Genomic DNA, 18,349 nt, shown 5'->3' on the forward strand with positions numbered 1-18,349 from the left:
GATCACGATTTGTGATTTACTTTATTTAATTCAAGTGCTATTTTGACTTCCAGACATTAATCTGCCCACCTAATGGGATATTCACACATCCTTTTGATTGCATGCTAATACCAAAAAGAGAGAAAATAATGGACATCAATATAAGGCCAGCAGGGGAAACAAGTATTTGTCACAAAGAAGGTAACAGATGGCAATGGGAATAATTGAGGGCCAAACTGGACATTACATGGAAGTTCTGTGGTTGAAGCTATCTGCACCTTTTCCAAAAAAGCAGACGTGAACGAAGCAGGGGAAGTGTGATTTGGATTTGGGACAGGAAAATGTAAAAAAGGGCAATGCCTGTGCCCCTATGGTAAGTATGCAATGCAGATCAACTACTAAAGCAGCTGTTAAGCCTAAGGCAGAAAACATTTAGACTACTGCAAGCCTAGTTGTTTTTACTCTTCCATCCAAATAACAGCTGGGGATGGTGGAATTTGCTTAGGTGTATTGGCGCTCTGTGGTCCCAGCTCTGCTAATGATTTTTGAAAATGGTGTTGGAAGCTCCAGTCACAGAAATACCATGTTACCATTCAGTTGGACCATGAACAATTAGTATGTGGGACAAACAAACAGCATGGTAGATGTAGTAGGATAAATCTATGCACTGTAAGGAACTCCTGTCAGAACCATATAAAGATGGACTTGTCCTTCCTTCCTTCCTTCCTTCCTTCCTTCCTTCCTTCCTTCCTTCCTTCCTTCCTTCCTTCCTTCCTTCCTTCCCCAGAGCGGAAAAGTGAATTGCTATACTATTCAGGTCTATGCACATTTTTTAAAAAAAGTTAAGCAAATCTTAACTTTGCAAAAGTTCCAAGTGAAATGTACACAGAAATATAAATTGATTATACATCTTGTAATGGTATTTGCCTCAGCGTGACATGGTTGTAGATGGTTTTGTGATAGCCTGAAAACTTTCTTATCAAACAGAAATTTAGAAAATCTCTAAATACCAAAGTATGGAGAATATCTTTAAGCTCAAGAGCCAAATTTTTAGTTCTGTGGTGTATTCCATTGGTAAACGGAGTCAAAAGTAAGAGGGTAAAATCAAAAAGCCTTTTGTATTTTGGCTTAAAAGCCTTAGTGCCAGTAAAGAAATTATCTGCAAGGTGTTTCAAGTCTATTATAATGCAAAAAATATGCATATAAAATTTGAGAAATTACTAAGTGAATATATGGAAGGAAGTACAGTCCTCTGGAGAACTCAGAGGGATGGATTTGGCCTAAGGGAAAATTTTGATGCAATGTTGCTTTAGGTCAAAATGTGTTGGAGATATAACACTATGTAACACAATTTGATGCCACTCCGCCCCCCGTTTCTGCTGGTAAGTGTTATTTCCTGTTTAATTGTGTGGTACTTACTTTGAAAGTAGTTGTTAACTTACTTTGAAAGTAATTGTTAATTCCAGAAACTTTTTGTGGCTGCCACAAACAATGTTGAATTGATTGAGGCTCAATGAGATATTCATTGAAAAACTATAGCAATATGTGCTGCAGGATGTCCTGCAAAAAAAAAAAAGTTTAAACTTTCCTATGTTTTTTATTATAGAACCAATAAGGAAATTGTGTTTATAACCCATGAACAAAAATGTATTATATAATTCAAACTTACAGAAAAATTGAGGATGTTCACTCTTTTCCAACGGGAATAACAAAACGTTACATCGAGATGACATACAATCTGTCCAGACCAAGTACTGCTCTACACCATAATCCTTGTGGCATCCCTTTTATAAAACCTCTGTTTCAAGCAGCTGATGTTGAGAAAATGTTTTGGGCTCAACATTTAGCATTTTAAATCAAAATTACAATTATTCCATCGATACATATTTATTACTACAGTTAACCCTTGGTATCTGCTGGGGTTTGGTTCCAAGACTCACAGTGAATACCAAAATCTGTGGATGCATAAGTTCCATTATATATAATGGCATAGTGCATGACTCAAACAAGTGTCAGGGAGAGCATGAGGATCTGTGAAATGGTGGGAGGCTACAGCAGGGTATATATGGACAGCCAGTTATATATGTATAACATTTTTTAGAAGTTGAAATTGACTTCTTAATCACATGCAACACAAGAGTTTATCTCATATTATTTTTAAAATATATCTTTGCATCTAGTTTCCTGAGAGGAGAAATATCATGTTTGTTGCAAGAAGTGAAGCTGTATAACTCAAAAAGCAAGCAGACTAGTTTTCTGATCCAAGAATTTGTGAGGGGTTTCTCTTGGTAATTTAGTTTGAGTTTATCAGAAAGATTGAGAAATTTGGAGCATTGGGTTCTTGTTCCTTTTTTTTTTACCTGTTAAATTATATACATCCACTAGTACGGTCTCCTCTGGCTGTTGCTTTTGTGTGCATAATAATACAATTCTAAGTTCTTAAAAGAAATTATTAATGTTGACACCAACACCTAGTTGGAAAATTTATCCAATTGTTGGATAATTTTTTGCTCTGTGTGTTTTTTCTCCTTTGCCAGTGCTTCAGTAATACAGTATAATTTTCTGTTCTCATTTTAATGGACATTTAATTATTGGTCAGGCCTTGAATTGTATAATAATAGCTGCCACTGGGGTGCTGCAAAGGATAATTCTCAGCAAATACAGATGTTTCTGTTTATCTGTATTTGTGCCTAAATAGCAATCTTATTTTAGACCATGTAATGTTCATACATTTCAGCAGATGCTGAGTGTATTTTACTGTTCTGTATAAGAAATGACTTCACATATTTTTGCACATGGAAAATATCTCCAACTGTCTTCATTCCCCCACTTCATTTTACCCTATTCACCAAGGTCCCTTAATTCCCCTGATAGTATTTTATGGGCTAGCGGAAAGCTGGTAGGGAGAACAGGTTACAGGTTTTGCTTCCACTTACCTCAGTTGAACATATCTTAGCTGAAATCCAGCTTGTGTGAGAACTGGTCTGAAATTCTTTATGAAAAGGAGAAAACCCTCTTTGCATCCATAGGGCATGTGCTTTACATCTAGATTTTTGTTTGTATGTTTGTTTGGCACAGCAACCTGAGAGCCTCTCTTGTTTGGACATTGTAACTCCATGGCAAATGTAGAAGTCTCCCGAAATAAGGAGAGAGAGAAAAGTAAATAAATCCAGGAACATCTTTAGTGCTGAGCTTTATTTTAGCAGGAGCTTTGTGGATATCAGTCCATTTCTTCAGATGCAATACAGTGAGATATTGAAGTCTCAGGCTATAATGCACACACACACAGTTGTTGGGAGTGAGATAGAATGTAATAGGATCCAGAAAGCTCTCCTCCTTCTGCAACAAACTAACGCAGCTACTTCTTTGAAAACTTTTCCAAAAGATGATCTGAAATAATAAAAGACAGCTGCTCGTCAGATGTTTTTAGATTATAGTGCCTATCACCTAAATCTTGTAATGCATGTACAGCCCCAAATCTACTGTCACCTAACAGCATGTGTGCCAGAAGAGTAACACAGGTGATAAGATATTTGTGACATGAATCACCAGAAGTGAGAACAGTGGTCCCACATCTGACTATGGCAGAAAGTAAACTCTTAATTGTATTGAGGCTTGTTCCTAGTCTCAGTAAACCAGGGTCAACAGGACTGCATGGGTACAATATGTGTTACAGTGGCATGGTCTAGTATAGTAGTCCCCAGTCATTGATCCTTATATATTACTGAATTATAATACTTAGAGTCTGATCATTGACTGTGCTGGCTGCCACTTCTGGGGGTTAAAATCCTAAACAACAATAACAAATTGGAGGCATGAAGAACTAGTCTTGTGTATTTGTATAGAATCACTATTTGTTTCTCTTTGTTTAATTTGTAAGGCCCCGTTTTAATTTTTGACCGCCTCTCCCAAAAACAGGTGCCTTTCCAAATGACCTTTTTCATACCAGGTCCGAAAAAGTGAATGTTTTCGTCTCATTGGCGGCAATGGGCAGGCTTCCCACACTCCCCCTCAGTTTTAGGCACTGGCAGGTGTGGGTGTTTTCTGGGCCTGCACACCATGCCTGCACTCCCTTTCCAAGGAGAGTGCATGTGTGGCTTGCAGGCCCAAAGCGCACACACCTGCCAGGGCCTGCAGCTGAGTGCTGAGTGCCTCTTTCTTGGTGTTCAGCTACAGGCCCTGGCAGGCGCAGGTGCTTTGGGCCTGCAAGCCACACACACACTCTCCTTGAAAAGAGAGAGTGTGTGCAGCTTGTAGCCCAAAGCTCCCGCATCTGCCAAGACCTGCAGTTAAGCGCCGAAAATCAGATAACCAAACGGTTACCATTCCCACTTTCCTTTCGTTTCACTGATATTTCCGTACCAGAGGGGGGTGTACCATTTCGTGCCATCCGAATGAAACAAACAGTATGAAAACATGAATTAAACGACTGAAATAGTTACCGGGCCCATAATTATGGAGGACCACTTTTTTCTTTTTGGACTTAACTTGTGATTCATCACCACTTCCATAGGTTGTGTATGAAATGGATCAGGAGGCTCAAAAGTGCATGTACTGTAGAGATTGAGTGCACTCATAAGTACATAGACATTTTTGTAGATGTGCATTCCTCTTACATAATTCTTCCATCCTTATTTACACTTCGTATGTTGAAGTTAAAGTCAGAGACCGAAAGGAATAAGTAAGGATAGATATGAATGTTTGTAAGTATTCAAAAGCAAAGGAAACACAGGACATATTTCACCAACAAATATCCTAAGCTTAGAGTAAACAAATCACATAATCCCCTTTCAGCACTGCTTAAGCACTCAGCTAACCTAAAGGACACATTTTATATTGATGGCCTGTGAAGGCTAAATAAAGGGAATTGTAGCTGGGAAATCAATAATTCTGTCTTTGTGTTGATATAGTATGGAGACAAGAGGAACTTGAACGCATCAACGAGACTTTTACTGGAGCTGAACGGAAGGCAGCTCTCTGTGGACTTTTAGAAAAAGAGGCCCAGCTGATTGCTTCCATTGGGAGACACAAGATAAATGCCGATGAAGAGAACCAGCAAAAAGCAATCCTGTCCTTTTTGGAAAAGGTCAGTGAGATAATTTCTAGCTGAACACTGAACGTATCCAGAGTTCAAAAAACTGAATTAACATTTACAAACTAGCAGCAGACTAAAGAAAAGCACAGTAATTAACTTGGCCAGTTGAAGATATGATTTATGGGCAGTAGGCATGTGTAGCAGTAAAATTGACTCATTAGTTGTAGTTATTAAAGGCTTTTATAGATGCCCATAAAATTTGATGGGTAATGCTTTTCACCTAAGAACGGAGAAACCACCACTTATATCTTAATTTACTCAATTATGTCACCTTATTGAAGATGATGAGTATCGTGCACTATGCAACTCTCAGTTAATGCTGCATTAGAAGCACAAGTGGCTAAATGTATTACAATAGTCTCATTTATACTTCACGGAATTTACAGTCTTAAGAAAATTAGCATAGAGGATCTTTCTTATTAATTTCAGTGACATACAATCAGACAACACTTAGGAAAATATGGGATAATCCAGGTTTTGTCAAAGGATATTATGGAAGAATTTCATGTTTTAAAAAGGTTTATGCTTGTCTAGAATCCTTAATCAAAACTAACTATAACCTCAGTCCTGCTCCCAGATATAGGATGAAGGGTGGACAGGCAATTCATCACATCCCAAACTTTGCTTCATGTTTATGTCATTATTATTGAAACTTGCAACAGGCAAGGCAGTTCAAGGCTTGTCTTATCTTGATGCATCCAATAGCCCACTTATTTGGATGGTCTGTTGGATCATCCCTGCTGAATCCTGAATGTTCAGGGCATAGGGAAGAATAGATCATTGGATGCTTCAAGGTGAGGATGAAGGAAAGTTTCATCTTGCTACAAACAGCCTGACAACAGTGACGTGCTTGGAGCAACAGCAGCATAGCACAGAATGGAATGTCCTATGGTATTTGCGTCTTGTGTCTTTCTGCCTGAACATGGGGCATCAGATCTCCTGATCTAGGTGGCTGTTATTCTGCTGTGTACTCTATATATCTGTTGCCAGGACCTCATCAGATACACAGAACAAAGATGAAAATACAGTAAATACAGGATGTGAGTTAAAATGTATAAAAAATGGAAGACTTCATGAATTTACATGTCATCATGATGTAACAAACATCTGGCCATTCGAAAAAGGCTATGTATTGAAGGGAACTATTTTTAATTGGCAAATTTGGTGACTCTAAAAAGACAATCAGTCGCCGTGAGGTTTGAAGCAAAAATCACCATTCACCCCTTTAGTATATGACCTCTTTATTGATTGAGCCTAAGAACCATGATTGGTGGATTTCATTTTCTGTGAAAAATTGTTGTGCCCTCAAGTCATTTCCAACATACAGCAGCTCTAAGAGGAATCTATCACAGGATTTTCTGGGGTTGAGAGTGTGTGACTCATTTGGGGCCCTTCTATCCAGTCATATAACCCAGAATATCAAGGCAGATAATCCACAATATCAGCTTTGAACTGGGTTATCTGAGTCTGCATTGCCATATAATTCAGTTCAATGTGGATTTTATACAGAGTTGTGGAAGGGGCATCAGAAATCACCCAGTAGGATTCCATGGCTGAGCAAGGACATGAACCCTGGTCTTCAGACTTGTAGTCCAACACTTAAACCATTACACCAAAATTAGCCTTCATGACTTTCTACCAAGGTAAAGCTCATTGTGCTAGAATATGTGCCAAAGAGCAGTGGGATCTGTTTAGAATGCTCTGTTCTTGAGGTGGGAATCATTTGGATGTTGCTGCTAACCCCAGCATCCTATACCATTGTTGGGCTGCTAACCCCAGCATCCTATACCATTAGGTATATTGCCTAGGCTTGCTGGGAGTTACAGTCCCAAAAACATCTGGAGAAGCAGATGAGCTGCATCCCTGCTCTATTCAGTCTGCATATCAGGGTGTTTATTTGTATATTTATACTTCCTGTCCTCATTAGTATGGTCTTCTAATTGGAAACTGGAGTGAATTTTCACTGTTGAGTTAAAGTCTTACTGTAGTGATAGGAGTTGGGGTGCAGAAGTAAGAGACAGCTAATTAATCACTGCATTGGATTAAAATGAAATAATCCTAAGAATAGCTCAGTGGATAAGAAGAATTTGCCGGCTTATTAGCACAAACAGAAAAGGGTGTTAGAACGACAAATTCTTATTATGTTTACTCAGATAAATATGTTAGGTTTATTTATCCACCGCCAGATGTCACTAGCAGCCACCACTGCAGCAGAAATAAACATTCAAGCACTGAAATTTTCAAATGCACAGCAATACTTGATACGCTTATGCTTAATGTCATAAATGAATTTAGTGTGGTTCGGGAAATGTGTAGATAAGGAAATGCATACTGAAGAAAGAAACGTAGACCATAGTGTCAGGCACATGGATCAGTGCCAGGATTCTTGTTTATCCCCATTGATATGCTGTCTGGCTTGTATGTAGTCATCTTTGAAAGTGTAGGAGGTCATCAAAGTCTTCTTGTGACATGTAGAGGTTCTCTTGGAAAGCCTGGCTGTATGTGCTTTTTCTGTATACTGAGTGGGCATATGATGTTGACATGAACATTGTAGATCAATCATAAAAATTATGATAGCCCCATGTACAATCTCGTCCCCATGATCGGTGATGAATTGTATATTTAGAATCTCCTCATGATCCTGGCTGGTAGCCCAGTGTTCACGGGAAGAATTAAGGACCAATATTCTCCTTAAAGAGTCTCAAAGTTAGGCATATTTATGAGAGATGGCATTACCAGCATGCTCCCCTAATAAGAGAAGATAGAGTTATGGACAATGGCAGGAGTAAAAAAGAGGGCAAATGAAGTAAATTTTGGAAATCCAAAATATAAAAGAAGGGAGGGATTACCAGCTAGCAAGTTTCCATAGAAAGAAGTGAAGAGGAGTGAAAGTGAACATGATTTTCATGCATGGGAATAGTAAAAAAAAGGGGGCAGTGTCTTCAATATTTAATACTTTGTACTAGGTACTAAAATCAGCAGTTTTCTTTTGTATTAAGCAGGGGATCACAAGTAGAAAAGCTAATGTCTGATATCAACATCAATGTAGAAATGAGATAAGTAAAATAAAATGCAGAACAGTTTCAACTTTCGGAATTTTTTTCCCCCTCTGACTACAACTTCAGATTTATATACCAAAATCTTATATATAGTGCAATTTTGAAATAATAGACATAGGAGATCCTGAATTACATCAACACAGAAATACCTTGCTACCTCTTGCTGTTTTCCCCATCTAAATCCCTTTATCGAAATTGCTGTTTTTCCTGTGGAAGAAAATGTGCATTTAAATGTAGGCTAGGCAGTACTCTTATAGGCGGATTTATACTTGGTTGGTGAACTCTGCAAGGATTTAAACATCAAGGCTGAGGATGAAAAGTTGAAAAAGTCAAAAATATTTAGTCTGGCGAAGAGAAAATAGAGATGACAACCATTTTCAAATATCTGAAGGGCTGCCATATAGATAATGGAACAAATGTGCTTTCTTTTATTCCAGTGAATAAGGACTGAATCAGTGGATTCAACCTATAAGGAAAAGGATATATAGTGAATATTAGACTTTATTGGTTGGAAAAAATATCCCAATCAGTAGTAGAAGATTGACTTGGAAAATGGTAGATTTTTCTTCATTAGAAGAAGCTGGATGTTCGCATGATTGCTCTAGCAGTAAATTTCTTCCATCACCAGTCAGGAACAGCAGAACTTTTAGGATTAGGGAGTTGGGGGAAAACTGGCATACAGATCATGGTAAATATTGTTTAAACATTTTTATGAATAGTAAAATACAATGCAATTAAATTAATAACCAGAACAAGCATGGCAGTGATCGATGTGACTATTATTATTATTATTATTATTATTATTTAAGAAATTTATATCCCACCTTTCCCCACTTAAGGCCCAAGGCAACTTACAGAGGATAAAACATGCATAATAAAAGTTAAAACATTTTAAACCAAATATTAATAGTTGCTATCACATGTCCTAAAACATACACTAAACTATAATAAAACATTACAAATTTAAAACCACCCCTAAATACATCATACAGTCCTAGTTCTTCCTCTACTTTGTAAGTCCCGAGTCAGTCAAAGGTTTCCTTAAAAATACAGGTTTTAAGACTCCAGAGAGTGCATTGCTATAATTTCCCCTGGAAGGGCATTCCAAAGGAGTGGTGCCACTCCCGAAAAGGACGCCTCTCTGAAAACCTTTAACCTGAATGAGGCATGGAAATTAGTCAACACCAGCCTTTCCCTGAGCATTCTCACTGGTGTGTATTGTAGTACCCACTGTCGCAAGTATTCTGAGCAGATGCCATGAAGGACTTTAAAGGTCAAAATCAGCACCTTGAATCGGGCCAAGAAACTATTCAGCAGCTAGTGAAGCTGTTTCAAGAGTGAAGTAGTATGTTCTCTTATAACTGCTCCTGTTAGCAGTCTGGCTAAGGACCCCCCAATGGTGCAGTGGGTTAAACCTTTGTGCCGGCAGGACTGAAGACCGATAGGTCACAGGTTCGAATCCGGGGAGAATGCGGATGAGCTCCCTCTGTCAGCTCCGGATCCCCATGCGTGGACATGAGAGAAGCCTCCCACAAATGATGGTAAAACATCAAAACATCCTGGCGTCCCCTGGGAAGCATCTTTTCAGACTACCGATTCTCTCACACCAGAAGCAACATGCAGTTTCTCAAGTCTGTCCTGATACAAAAAAGCAGTCTTGCTGCAGATCTTTGAACAAATTGAACTTTCTAAAGCATTTTCAAAGGCAGTCCCATGTAGTACAGGTGGAATGTAACCAAAGCATGTACCATCATGGCCAAGTTGGATTTTTCCAGGAATGGTCGAGGTTGGCGCACCAGTTTAAGTTGATTATAAGTTGATTATAAAGCATACAATTAACACATCAAGCAAAGGGGTCTCCCCTCATGAGTAGCTGGAGCTGACAGAAGGAAGCTCGCGCCCACTCCCTGGATTCGAACTGCCAACCTTTTGGTCAGCAGTCCTGCCAGCACAAGGGTTTAATCAATTGCACCACTGAGGGATATGGCAATGTTTTAATCCATATACATAAAGTGTCCACAGTTTCCTGCCCCCCGACATTCTGTGCATGGGCTTGCAAAAAAGAAAACACAGAGAACTTGAGATGGCTGTAAATTTTCTACCAGATAGTTTTATTTGATCTTTTATGTGCCCATTGTGGAGATATTTAATGTTGGTTATCCTCTGTCTTCTCTAAGTTAACATAGTCACTCTTCATTAATTTGTTTCCAGACCCTTTACAATCATGATTGCAATCCTTTGAATTGATTGCGAATTATTTCTCCCATTCCGTTAACTTTTAATCAGCCTTGACTACAAATACTTTTCAAGGAAAATGTTTACCTGTGATATACACTCATTCATATTTTTGAAGTCTTATTTACAAAGAAGTCCTGATTGCCCGATCATTTTTGGCAGGGAATGTCCATTATTTGGACTAGGTCTCTTTCAGGTATCTTTAGGAGTTAATTCTAGTTGAGATCTTTCCTGCATTGCCATATCCCCAGAATAGAATTGTCATCTGCTTGGACAAATGGCCAATTGGGCTACTAAGGTAAAATATTAATTCAGTATGTTCCTTTTGTGGATGTTTTACTTCCTAAGTGTCTATTTTACCCTAAATTTTCTATTTTTTCCTTGTGTCCCAAATATCTCTCCCAACGTTTGTTGTATTTTTACCCTGATACTCTGTTCTGCTTTTATGCGCTGGCAACTGAATGCAATTTACAATAGACTTGCTCTCTGAAGCAATTTAGATAACAGGATTATTGCAATTTCCATGTTGCTGCCAGCAAACTGGAAGGCAGAAGTGAGCTGGCAAAAGAAACTGGAAGACTCGACATTTCTTTCAACCATTTTGAGAACATATAAAGAGGCCTTGAAATAGAATTTTCATGTGGATAAAAGTCATTTTGCTGAGGAACATTATTTTCATTGGCAAAGAACATATTTGTTTTAATAAATAATTGTACATCGTGAAAATGTTTATTATGAAATAGTTGTGAAACTGTTAAATCTATCTAATCAGAAAATCATCCTAAAATTATCATATATTTTAACAATGAAGAATTCGTAGAATCATAAGAGTTAGAAAGGACTACAAGATCTATGCAGTCCAATCCCCAGCCATGCTGGAATACACAATTAAATCACTCCTAATATATGGCCATTTAGCCTCTGTTTATGGACCTCCAAAGAAGGAGAGTTCACCATCTGATCACTTTCAGAAATTTTAAACATTTTATTAATCTATATGCATCACTTAAGTTCTAATATACAATATACAGAACTGTAGACAGAGTTCAGCTTGAATATTGGGATTTCCAGTGCACCACTTGGCCAAGCAGAGTAACCTTCTGGCCACTGTACAACCTCTCTGAATCCGAGATATAAAATAATTTATTTTATATTGACTTTTTTTTTTCAAGTCAAACTGTGACAGCAAAGAGGTATTTTCTCAGTTGAGTAAATTAAAACTGGTTGTTCAGACACAGTAGTGCAAGCATTAGCTGTAAACAATAGTTACCCTGACTGTCATAATATTGCTTTATAGTGTAAGCCTAACAATACTTTAGGAAGGATTTGTTTTATCATGTATGCATGGGAAAACAAATTAATAAAAGCTTAGCTATGCTACAGCAACAATCCTTTGGTTCCCCCTCCCTGCTTTTCTCCAAATTTGTTGGCCCTAATTGAAAGACTTAGAACTTCATTATTTGGACAAACCTGTTTCCTGTCAGTTTTTTAAAAAGTTTTGGCTCCAACCCGTCAGTTCCAATTATCAGCACCGCATTTAATTATAGCACTAAACCTGCTAAATTCCCAATTATAAATTTTCACTTGCGTTTATTTCTTGTTTTGTGTGCTTACATAATTCGAAAAAAAGGATGGTTCTTTATACTCTGCTGATTTCTGTTTCCATGAGAAAACTGGCTATGAATGCAAGTTTTGTCCAGAGCCAAGCATAGTTGGGAATATTGTTCCTGAGGCTGTGAATGGCATGTGGCTTTGTTTTGTATTGGCATTGGCAGGTGGGATGTGTACATGGGGAGAGCTGGGGAGATCATTTGGGAGTATGAAATGGATGAGAGAAAGCTCTTGAACAAATCTGCACTGTCTGAGGCTTATTGAGCAGGGAAGGGAAGGAGGAGAAAATCTTGCCACAAGCCACAGCAGGACTGAACATTTCTTGCCAGCCTCCAGCATTGTTTGCTGGATCTTTCCTGGAAGGTGAAGACGAGCCCAGGGCTGAGGGTTTAGTCAATCAGACAAGAGGCTTCTTAAAAGTTATTATTGCTATATTTGATTGTTAAAATAGTACATGCATGAGAAGACAATTATTTTGATCCCGTAGTTTAACCTAGCTTTTGTGTCACTAGTTTTCTCATTGGACTTCACCAGATGCAGTGCAGAAAGCTGGGAGGGACAGGGAGGTGGTTTGTGTGTTGGACTCTGAAGACCAGGATTTGAATCTCAACTTAATTATGGAAATCCACTGGATGACTTTGTGTGACTCACATTCTCTCAGTTCCAAAGAAAAGCAATGGCAAACCTCCCCTGAAGGAATCCTGTCAAGAAAACCCTCTGATAGGTTTCCACAAGTTGAAAATGACTTGAAGGCACACAGCAACAACTGTATTTGTCAGTTTTTCTATCTACTCTACCTCAGTGATTTAAAATGTTTTTAAAGTGTGCAGCTCCCAAAAAATGGAAAGCATTTGATGGCAAAATCACAGAGATGGACACCCAGTTCACACTGCGTGCCAGGGAACTGCTTGAGATCTATCGCAGCATTAGTATGAAAGATCTTCCTGAAGATGAGCGTATCGATGTGCTGCTAACACTGAAGCATACAGTGAAGGTATGTTTATCTCAAACTATTACAAAAACCCTACTGAGATCAACAAGTACTGAAAGGACCAAAAAGGTATCTGCATTCAAGTGTCTGTGTTAGCATGATGCAGTATGTACTGATTCTTTACATTGTTGAAGAAATTAATACTGCTTTCCATAGCACATTTGAGATGTGCTAGTGTAAACGCATGCTGTTTAATGGTAGACTTGCACAACCAGAATGTATTTTTCTTTTATTTCTTTGTTTTAAAACTGAGCATGAGAAATAACCAACCATACATTAGCAATTGTTTGAGTAGTATTTTACAACTAAATTTTAGGTTGGGGAACCTCAGTGTTGATAAAGACTTTGATGTGGAGTTCTTTGTTTTCTCAATACTTATTGTTTGCATTGGGAGACAATGCAAACAATAAGTATTGAGACAAAAAATACTGCATTGGGAGTCAGGAGACCCCAGTGGTGCAATGGATTAAACCCTTGTGCCAGCAGGACTGAAGACCAACAAGTTGGAGGTTTGAATCTGGGGAGAGCACAGATGAGCTCCCTCTGTCAGCTCCAGCTCCCCATACAGGGACATCAGAGAAGCCTCCCACAAGGATGGTAAAACATCAAAACATCCGGACATCCTCTGGGCTATGTCTTGGCAGACGGCCACTTCTCTCACACCAGAAGAGACTTGCAGTTTCTCAAGTTGTTCCTGACACACACCCACAAAGGGAGACAAAAGAGTGTATTTTTTTCCAGAAAACACTCCTTTGCTCGTAAAATATCCATGAAATAGATCTGTTTTGAACCAAAAGGCCACCATTTTTTTTAAAAAAATCAGTGAATAAACTGAAAGCCAATGGTATAAGCATGTGTACCTGTCTCTGAAAGACAGTGGTATAACCATGCGTACCAAGTTCCACTGAACAGCAATGACAGATTGCTGTATGCCTTTTCTGAACATATTATAAAGTCATATTCCACAGAACTAAGATTTAAAATGCTTCAGGCCATTGTGTACTACTATAATTGGCAATCAGGGTAAGAAATTACGTGCCTATGTTTTGCTTGCCTTTACAGGAACATGAATGCAAACTCACCCATGAAATAGTGGAATTAATTGACAGAGAAGTCGATCTCATGATGAGGAAAGTGAAGGATTATAATTTGGAAGGACTCAGACAAAGGATATGTACATTATTTCTTCAGTATATTAAAACGCCATTTTTTAACCCAGAGGTTGCTAGACTTCTCAAGGTATTTCTATTACATATATTAATTCTTTATAAAAATGTAAGCTGTAAGTAAGTAAAATATCTCGCATTGACTAGCCTAGAGCCAATTGAATTGGTGGATAACAGAAACAAGAATTAAGATCATCCCTACTAATCACTCCCTATACATCTGATGCTTCAAGGACATACATGTGAAAATAGCAAAAGTCCACAAGAATTTTGGAACAGGTTATGGGGTATTTATAAAGAAAATATAAGGAATCTAAAGTCAAAAGCATCCAGTCCACAGTATTTCTGATTCCTATATATGGTATTGAAAGCTGGACAGTGAAGGAAGCTGACAGGAAAAGAATCTATTTATTTGAAATCTGATATTAGAGAAGAATTCTGTTGATAGCACACACTGCCAAAAGACAAACAAATAGTCCCAAGAGCAAATCAAACCTGAACTCTCCCTAGAAGCCAAAATGACTAAGTTCAGACTGTCTACTTTGAATCATAACTTGAGATAAGATGACTCATTAGCAAATAATAATAATAATAATAATAATAATAATAATAATAATAGGTAAAGTAGAAGGCAGTAGGAAAGGGGGGATACTGTATGGCATTATGGGTGAATATGCTCAAATCAAAGAAGCCACAACCTGGGGTTTGCAGACCTAAGCAGGGCTTTACATATTAGAACCTCTTGAAGGTCTTTCAATCATAGGGTCACTATTAGTCAAAGCTTATTTAATGATCATTAAAAACACAGCATTAACATGTGAAACAAAGTGGAATATTTGCAACTACGGCTGAATCTACACTGTCATATAATTCATTTCAGAATGTAGATTAACTGCATTGAACTCAGTTATATGAGTCTACACTGCCATGTAATCCAGTTCAATGCAGTTCACTGGATCCAGTCTGAGTGACCAAGAAATGTGAATGCATTCAATCACATTAAAAGGAAAGGCTTTTCCTTATGCCATTAGATGGTTCTCTGACTTGGTTCTGTTTATACTATCTGTTTATACTATCTGAGCTCCTGGTGGTGCAATGGGCTAAACCCTTGTGCTGGCAGGACTGCTGTTTGAATCCGGGGAGTGGGGTAAGCTCCCATCTACCAGCTCCAGCTGAGAAAGGCCACCTATAGGATGGTAAAACATCTGGGCATCCCCTGGACAACATCCTTGCAGATGGACAATTCTCTCACACCAGAAGTGACTTGATGTTTTTCAAGTAATTCCTGACATGAAAAAAAAATGAGAAACACAGTTAAGCCACTAGCATTGATGATGTTATTTTTATAAGGAACGTTCATTAAAGATTTCTCCTGACCCATTTCCTGTGAGCTGAGAGCAATGAAACTTGGCACAGTTATTAGTCCTTCTCTACATAGGTGCCATCTAGGGACACACTTTTCTCCCATCTTTTTAAGCAACTGTAAAAACCTTGCTTGTAGAAGTCAACAGGTTGCTCCAAAAGCCACGTTGTGACTTCGGAAATCAGAGTTTCATCATCTGACAAATGCTTGTCCTTCAAAAATAACTTCATTGTTAGAAAGAGGTGGATGTCTGATGGTACGAGGTCAGGCGAATAAGGGGGATGCAGTTGAATTTCAAAGCCACAGGAGCATGCTTCAATTTTGCCAAGATGTGAGTTGTGAACTGGTGCATTGTATTGTAGAAGGCGGACACCTTTGGTGAGCATGTCACAGCTCTTGGTTTTGATGGCCTCCTGCAATTTCTGCAGCAATGTAGCATAGTATGCTCCAGTGATCATGATACCCTTTGCTAGGAAATCCATCAATACTATTCTGTGCTGGTCCCAAAATACTATGAGCATGACTGTGCCTGCTGAGAGTTGGGCACGTGCCTTCTTTGGAGGTGGTGAGTCATGATGTTTCTATTGCATCAACTGAACTTTAGTCTTAGGATCATAGTGATGGACCGAGATTTCATCCTTTGTGACCAGTCTGTTGAAAAGGTCCTCCTAGTTTCCATGGCACATTGTCAATAGAACCTGTGAGACTTTGACTCAATCCTGCTTCTGGAAAGGTGTGAGCTCCCGGGAGACCCAGCAAGTGGATACCTTATGCATGTGAAGATAGTCTTGGATGTTTTGTTTCACAGACCCCACACTAATCTTAACCTTTTGGGCTAGGTGACAAATGATTACATGGTGATTTTCCAAAATGGCAATCTCCACTTGCTGGATGACGTGTTCATCCATAGAAGAGTGAGGTCGCCCTGGAATTTGAGCTGTTTGCACCAAAGTCCAACCACATTTGAATTGACAATGCCAGTTCTTGACTACATCATATGTTAGGGAATCATCGACATAAACCTCTTTCATCTCATCTAACGTCTCTTTGGTGTGTGGCCTTTCAAGTAAAGGAACGTGATAACTGCTCTATATTCCACTGGGTTCATTTTCAAACCTTACACCACTTCAGCACCTGAAGACCGTTATCAGTTCTGAGTTGTAAATTGGCACATAACCTATAGAAACTTATATCATTACACATGTGCAGTTTCAGTGTCCTATGATAGAAAGAAGTGGGTCAGGGAAAATCTTTAATGAATACCCCTTGTAAAATGTTGTTTAAGAGAATATTTATACCTATTGAACTTGTATTCACATACCAACTTGAAAAATCTGTCCATAATACTGTAAAATGTGTGGGAAGAGATTGCATTTCACAGATGACATGCTGCGCTTCAACGGAATTCTTTTGTAGATATTTATTTCTTCAATTATCAAAGGTCACTATGTATACAGTTATCAGCAAAAACTTTAGAACAGGTTGAATGAGCTTTTAATTGAGGTTGGGTTTAAGTTGACATTGAGATCCTGACTATTGTAAGCCAGTATAACCTGATTGGGCTTTTAACGCAGTTTTATCTTTCTGACATTTAGTAAAAAATTCAGTGTCTTTGAGGCTCTTAAATATTAGAACATTGCATTTTCCCTAGCTGTGATATAGAATTGTCTTTCATTACCTAGATACCTTGGTATGGTCAAATGTGCAGCTGGCCCTTTTTCTTGTCCAAATACATTGCTTGTCGCTTTCAGAGGAAACAGATCCATACGTCCCATTGAATATATACACACCCTGGAAACTGGATAGCCATTGCTGGTGGATACATATCTTTGGATGAATGGAAGTATGGAAATATTTAATATGTAGCATGTAGATAATCCCATGATGACGAATAGCGTATCTGTTTTTCTTTGCAGGTTCCTCCTGATCCAATGAAGCTTTATCACAACATCCATTTTTGCCTTGGTTGCAAAAGATACCTGCCTTCTACTGATTTTGCAATATCTGCTAGTTCACATACTGTTGGCCGGTGTCGTTTATGTTGCAAGCTGGATAATCAGGCTCGCAAGAGGGAAGCCTTTTTGAAATATAAGCGAATGCTTTTGAGGCTCCGAGATTCTGAAGTGAAATATAATGATAATGCTAAGATTGCTTTCATAATACAGGTAAGCAGACAACAGTGTTTGATAGCATTCCATGACGATACCTAGTAGTGAAATATTTGATAAAAGGTTCATTTTGGGAGCATCTGTCTTTCTGTCTGTCTGTCTGTCTGTCTGTCTCTCTCTATCTCTCTCTGTGTGTGTATTGTTTGAAACAAGGAGAGTTTGTTAGAATTTAAATAAACATAATGGTGGGGCACTTCCTGCTCAACCTTTTAAATTGCACCTTTTGTATTTTGTACATCGCTACATATGTAGATTTACTTAGTCTCAAATATAAAATGCCTTCACAAATTTTTGCTGTGCTACTTTCAACCTCATCAGATGAGGGCAGAATTGGCAGAATGTGCAATTTGCCTTCTTTATGAAGGAGCCCACTGGCTCCCATTCCACAATGCACTGCAACCTGTACCGGGGCTCCATCATAAAGGAGAAGGCAAATTGGTGCTTTTCGTATTGCCTTGGATCACCAGGGGAAAGCTGGGTGGCAGATGCTCCCCCCCCCCCCCAATAGGATGGAGATGTACGTGAGTCAGGCAATGCGGGGCAATGAGCACTGCCAGAATTGCCATGTGTGAAGAGATCCTTAGAATAATACTACAACATGGTATGAGAACTGACAGATCCTACAAGATAGCAAGGCTTTGATTATAGTCCTGGTAATAAACTATGAGTCTGATATGTGCCT

The 18,349-nt window shown here is 38.6% G+C and overlaps 1 protein-coding gene across 2 annotated transcripts in view; it reads left to right on the forward strand.

The window, feature by feature from the left end:
* IQUB (IQ motif and ubiquitin domain containing) overlaps positions 1-18,349 on the forward strand; it is a 41,916-nt gene that overhangs the window by 17,605 nt on the left and 5,962 nt on the right. For both annotated transcript variants that reach the window (XM_067469040.1, XM_060777751.2), the window contains exons 8-11: positions 4,890-5,065; positions 12,803-12,973; positions 14,033-14,209; positions 17,416-17,664. In XM_067469040.1, coding sequence (XP_067325141.1) covers positions 4,890-5,065; positions 12,803-12,973; positions 14,033-14,209; positions 17,416-17,664 — 773 coding nt within the window. The remainder of the gene's footprint in view (positions 1-4,889; positions 5,066-12,802; positions 12,974-14,032; positions 14,210-17,415; positions 17,665-18,349) is intronic.

Source organism: Anolis sagrei, chromosome 5, assembly GCF_037176765.1.
Source record: "Anolis sagrei isolate rAnoSag1 chromosome 5, rAnoSag1.mat, whole genome shotgun sequence".
Taxonomy (NCBI): Eukaryota; Metazoa; Chordata; class Lepidosauria; order Squamata; family Dactyloidae; genus Anolis; species Anolis sagrei.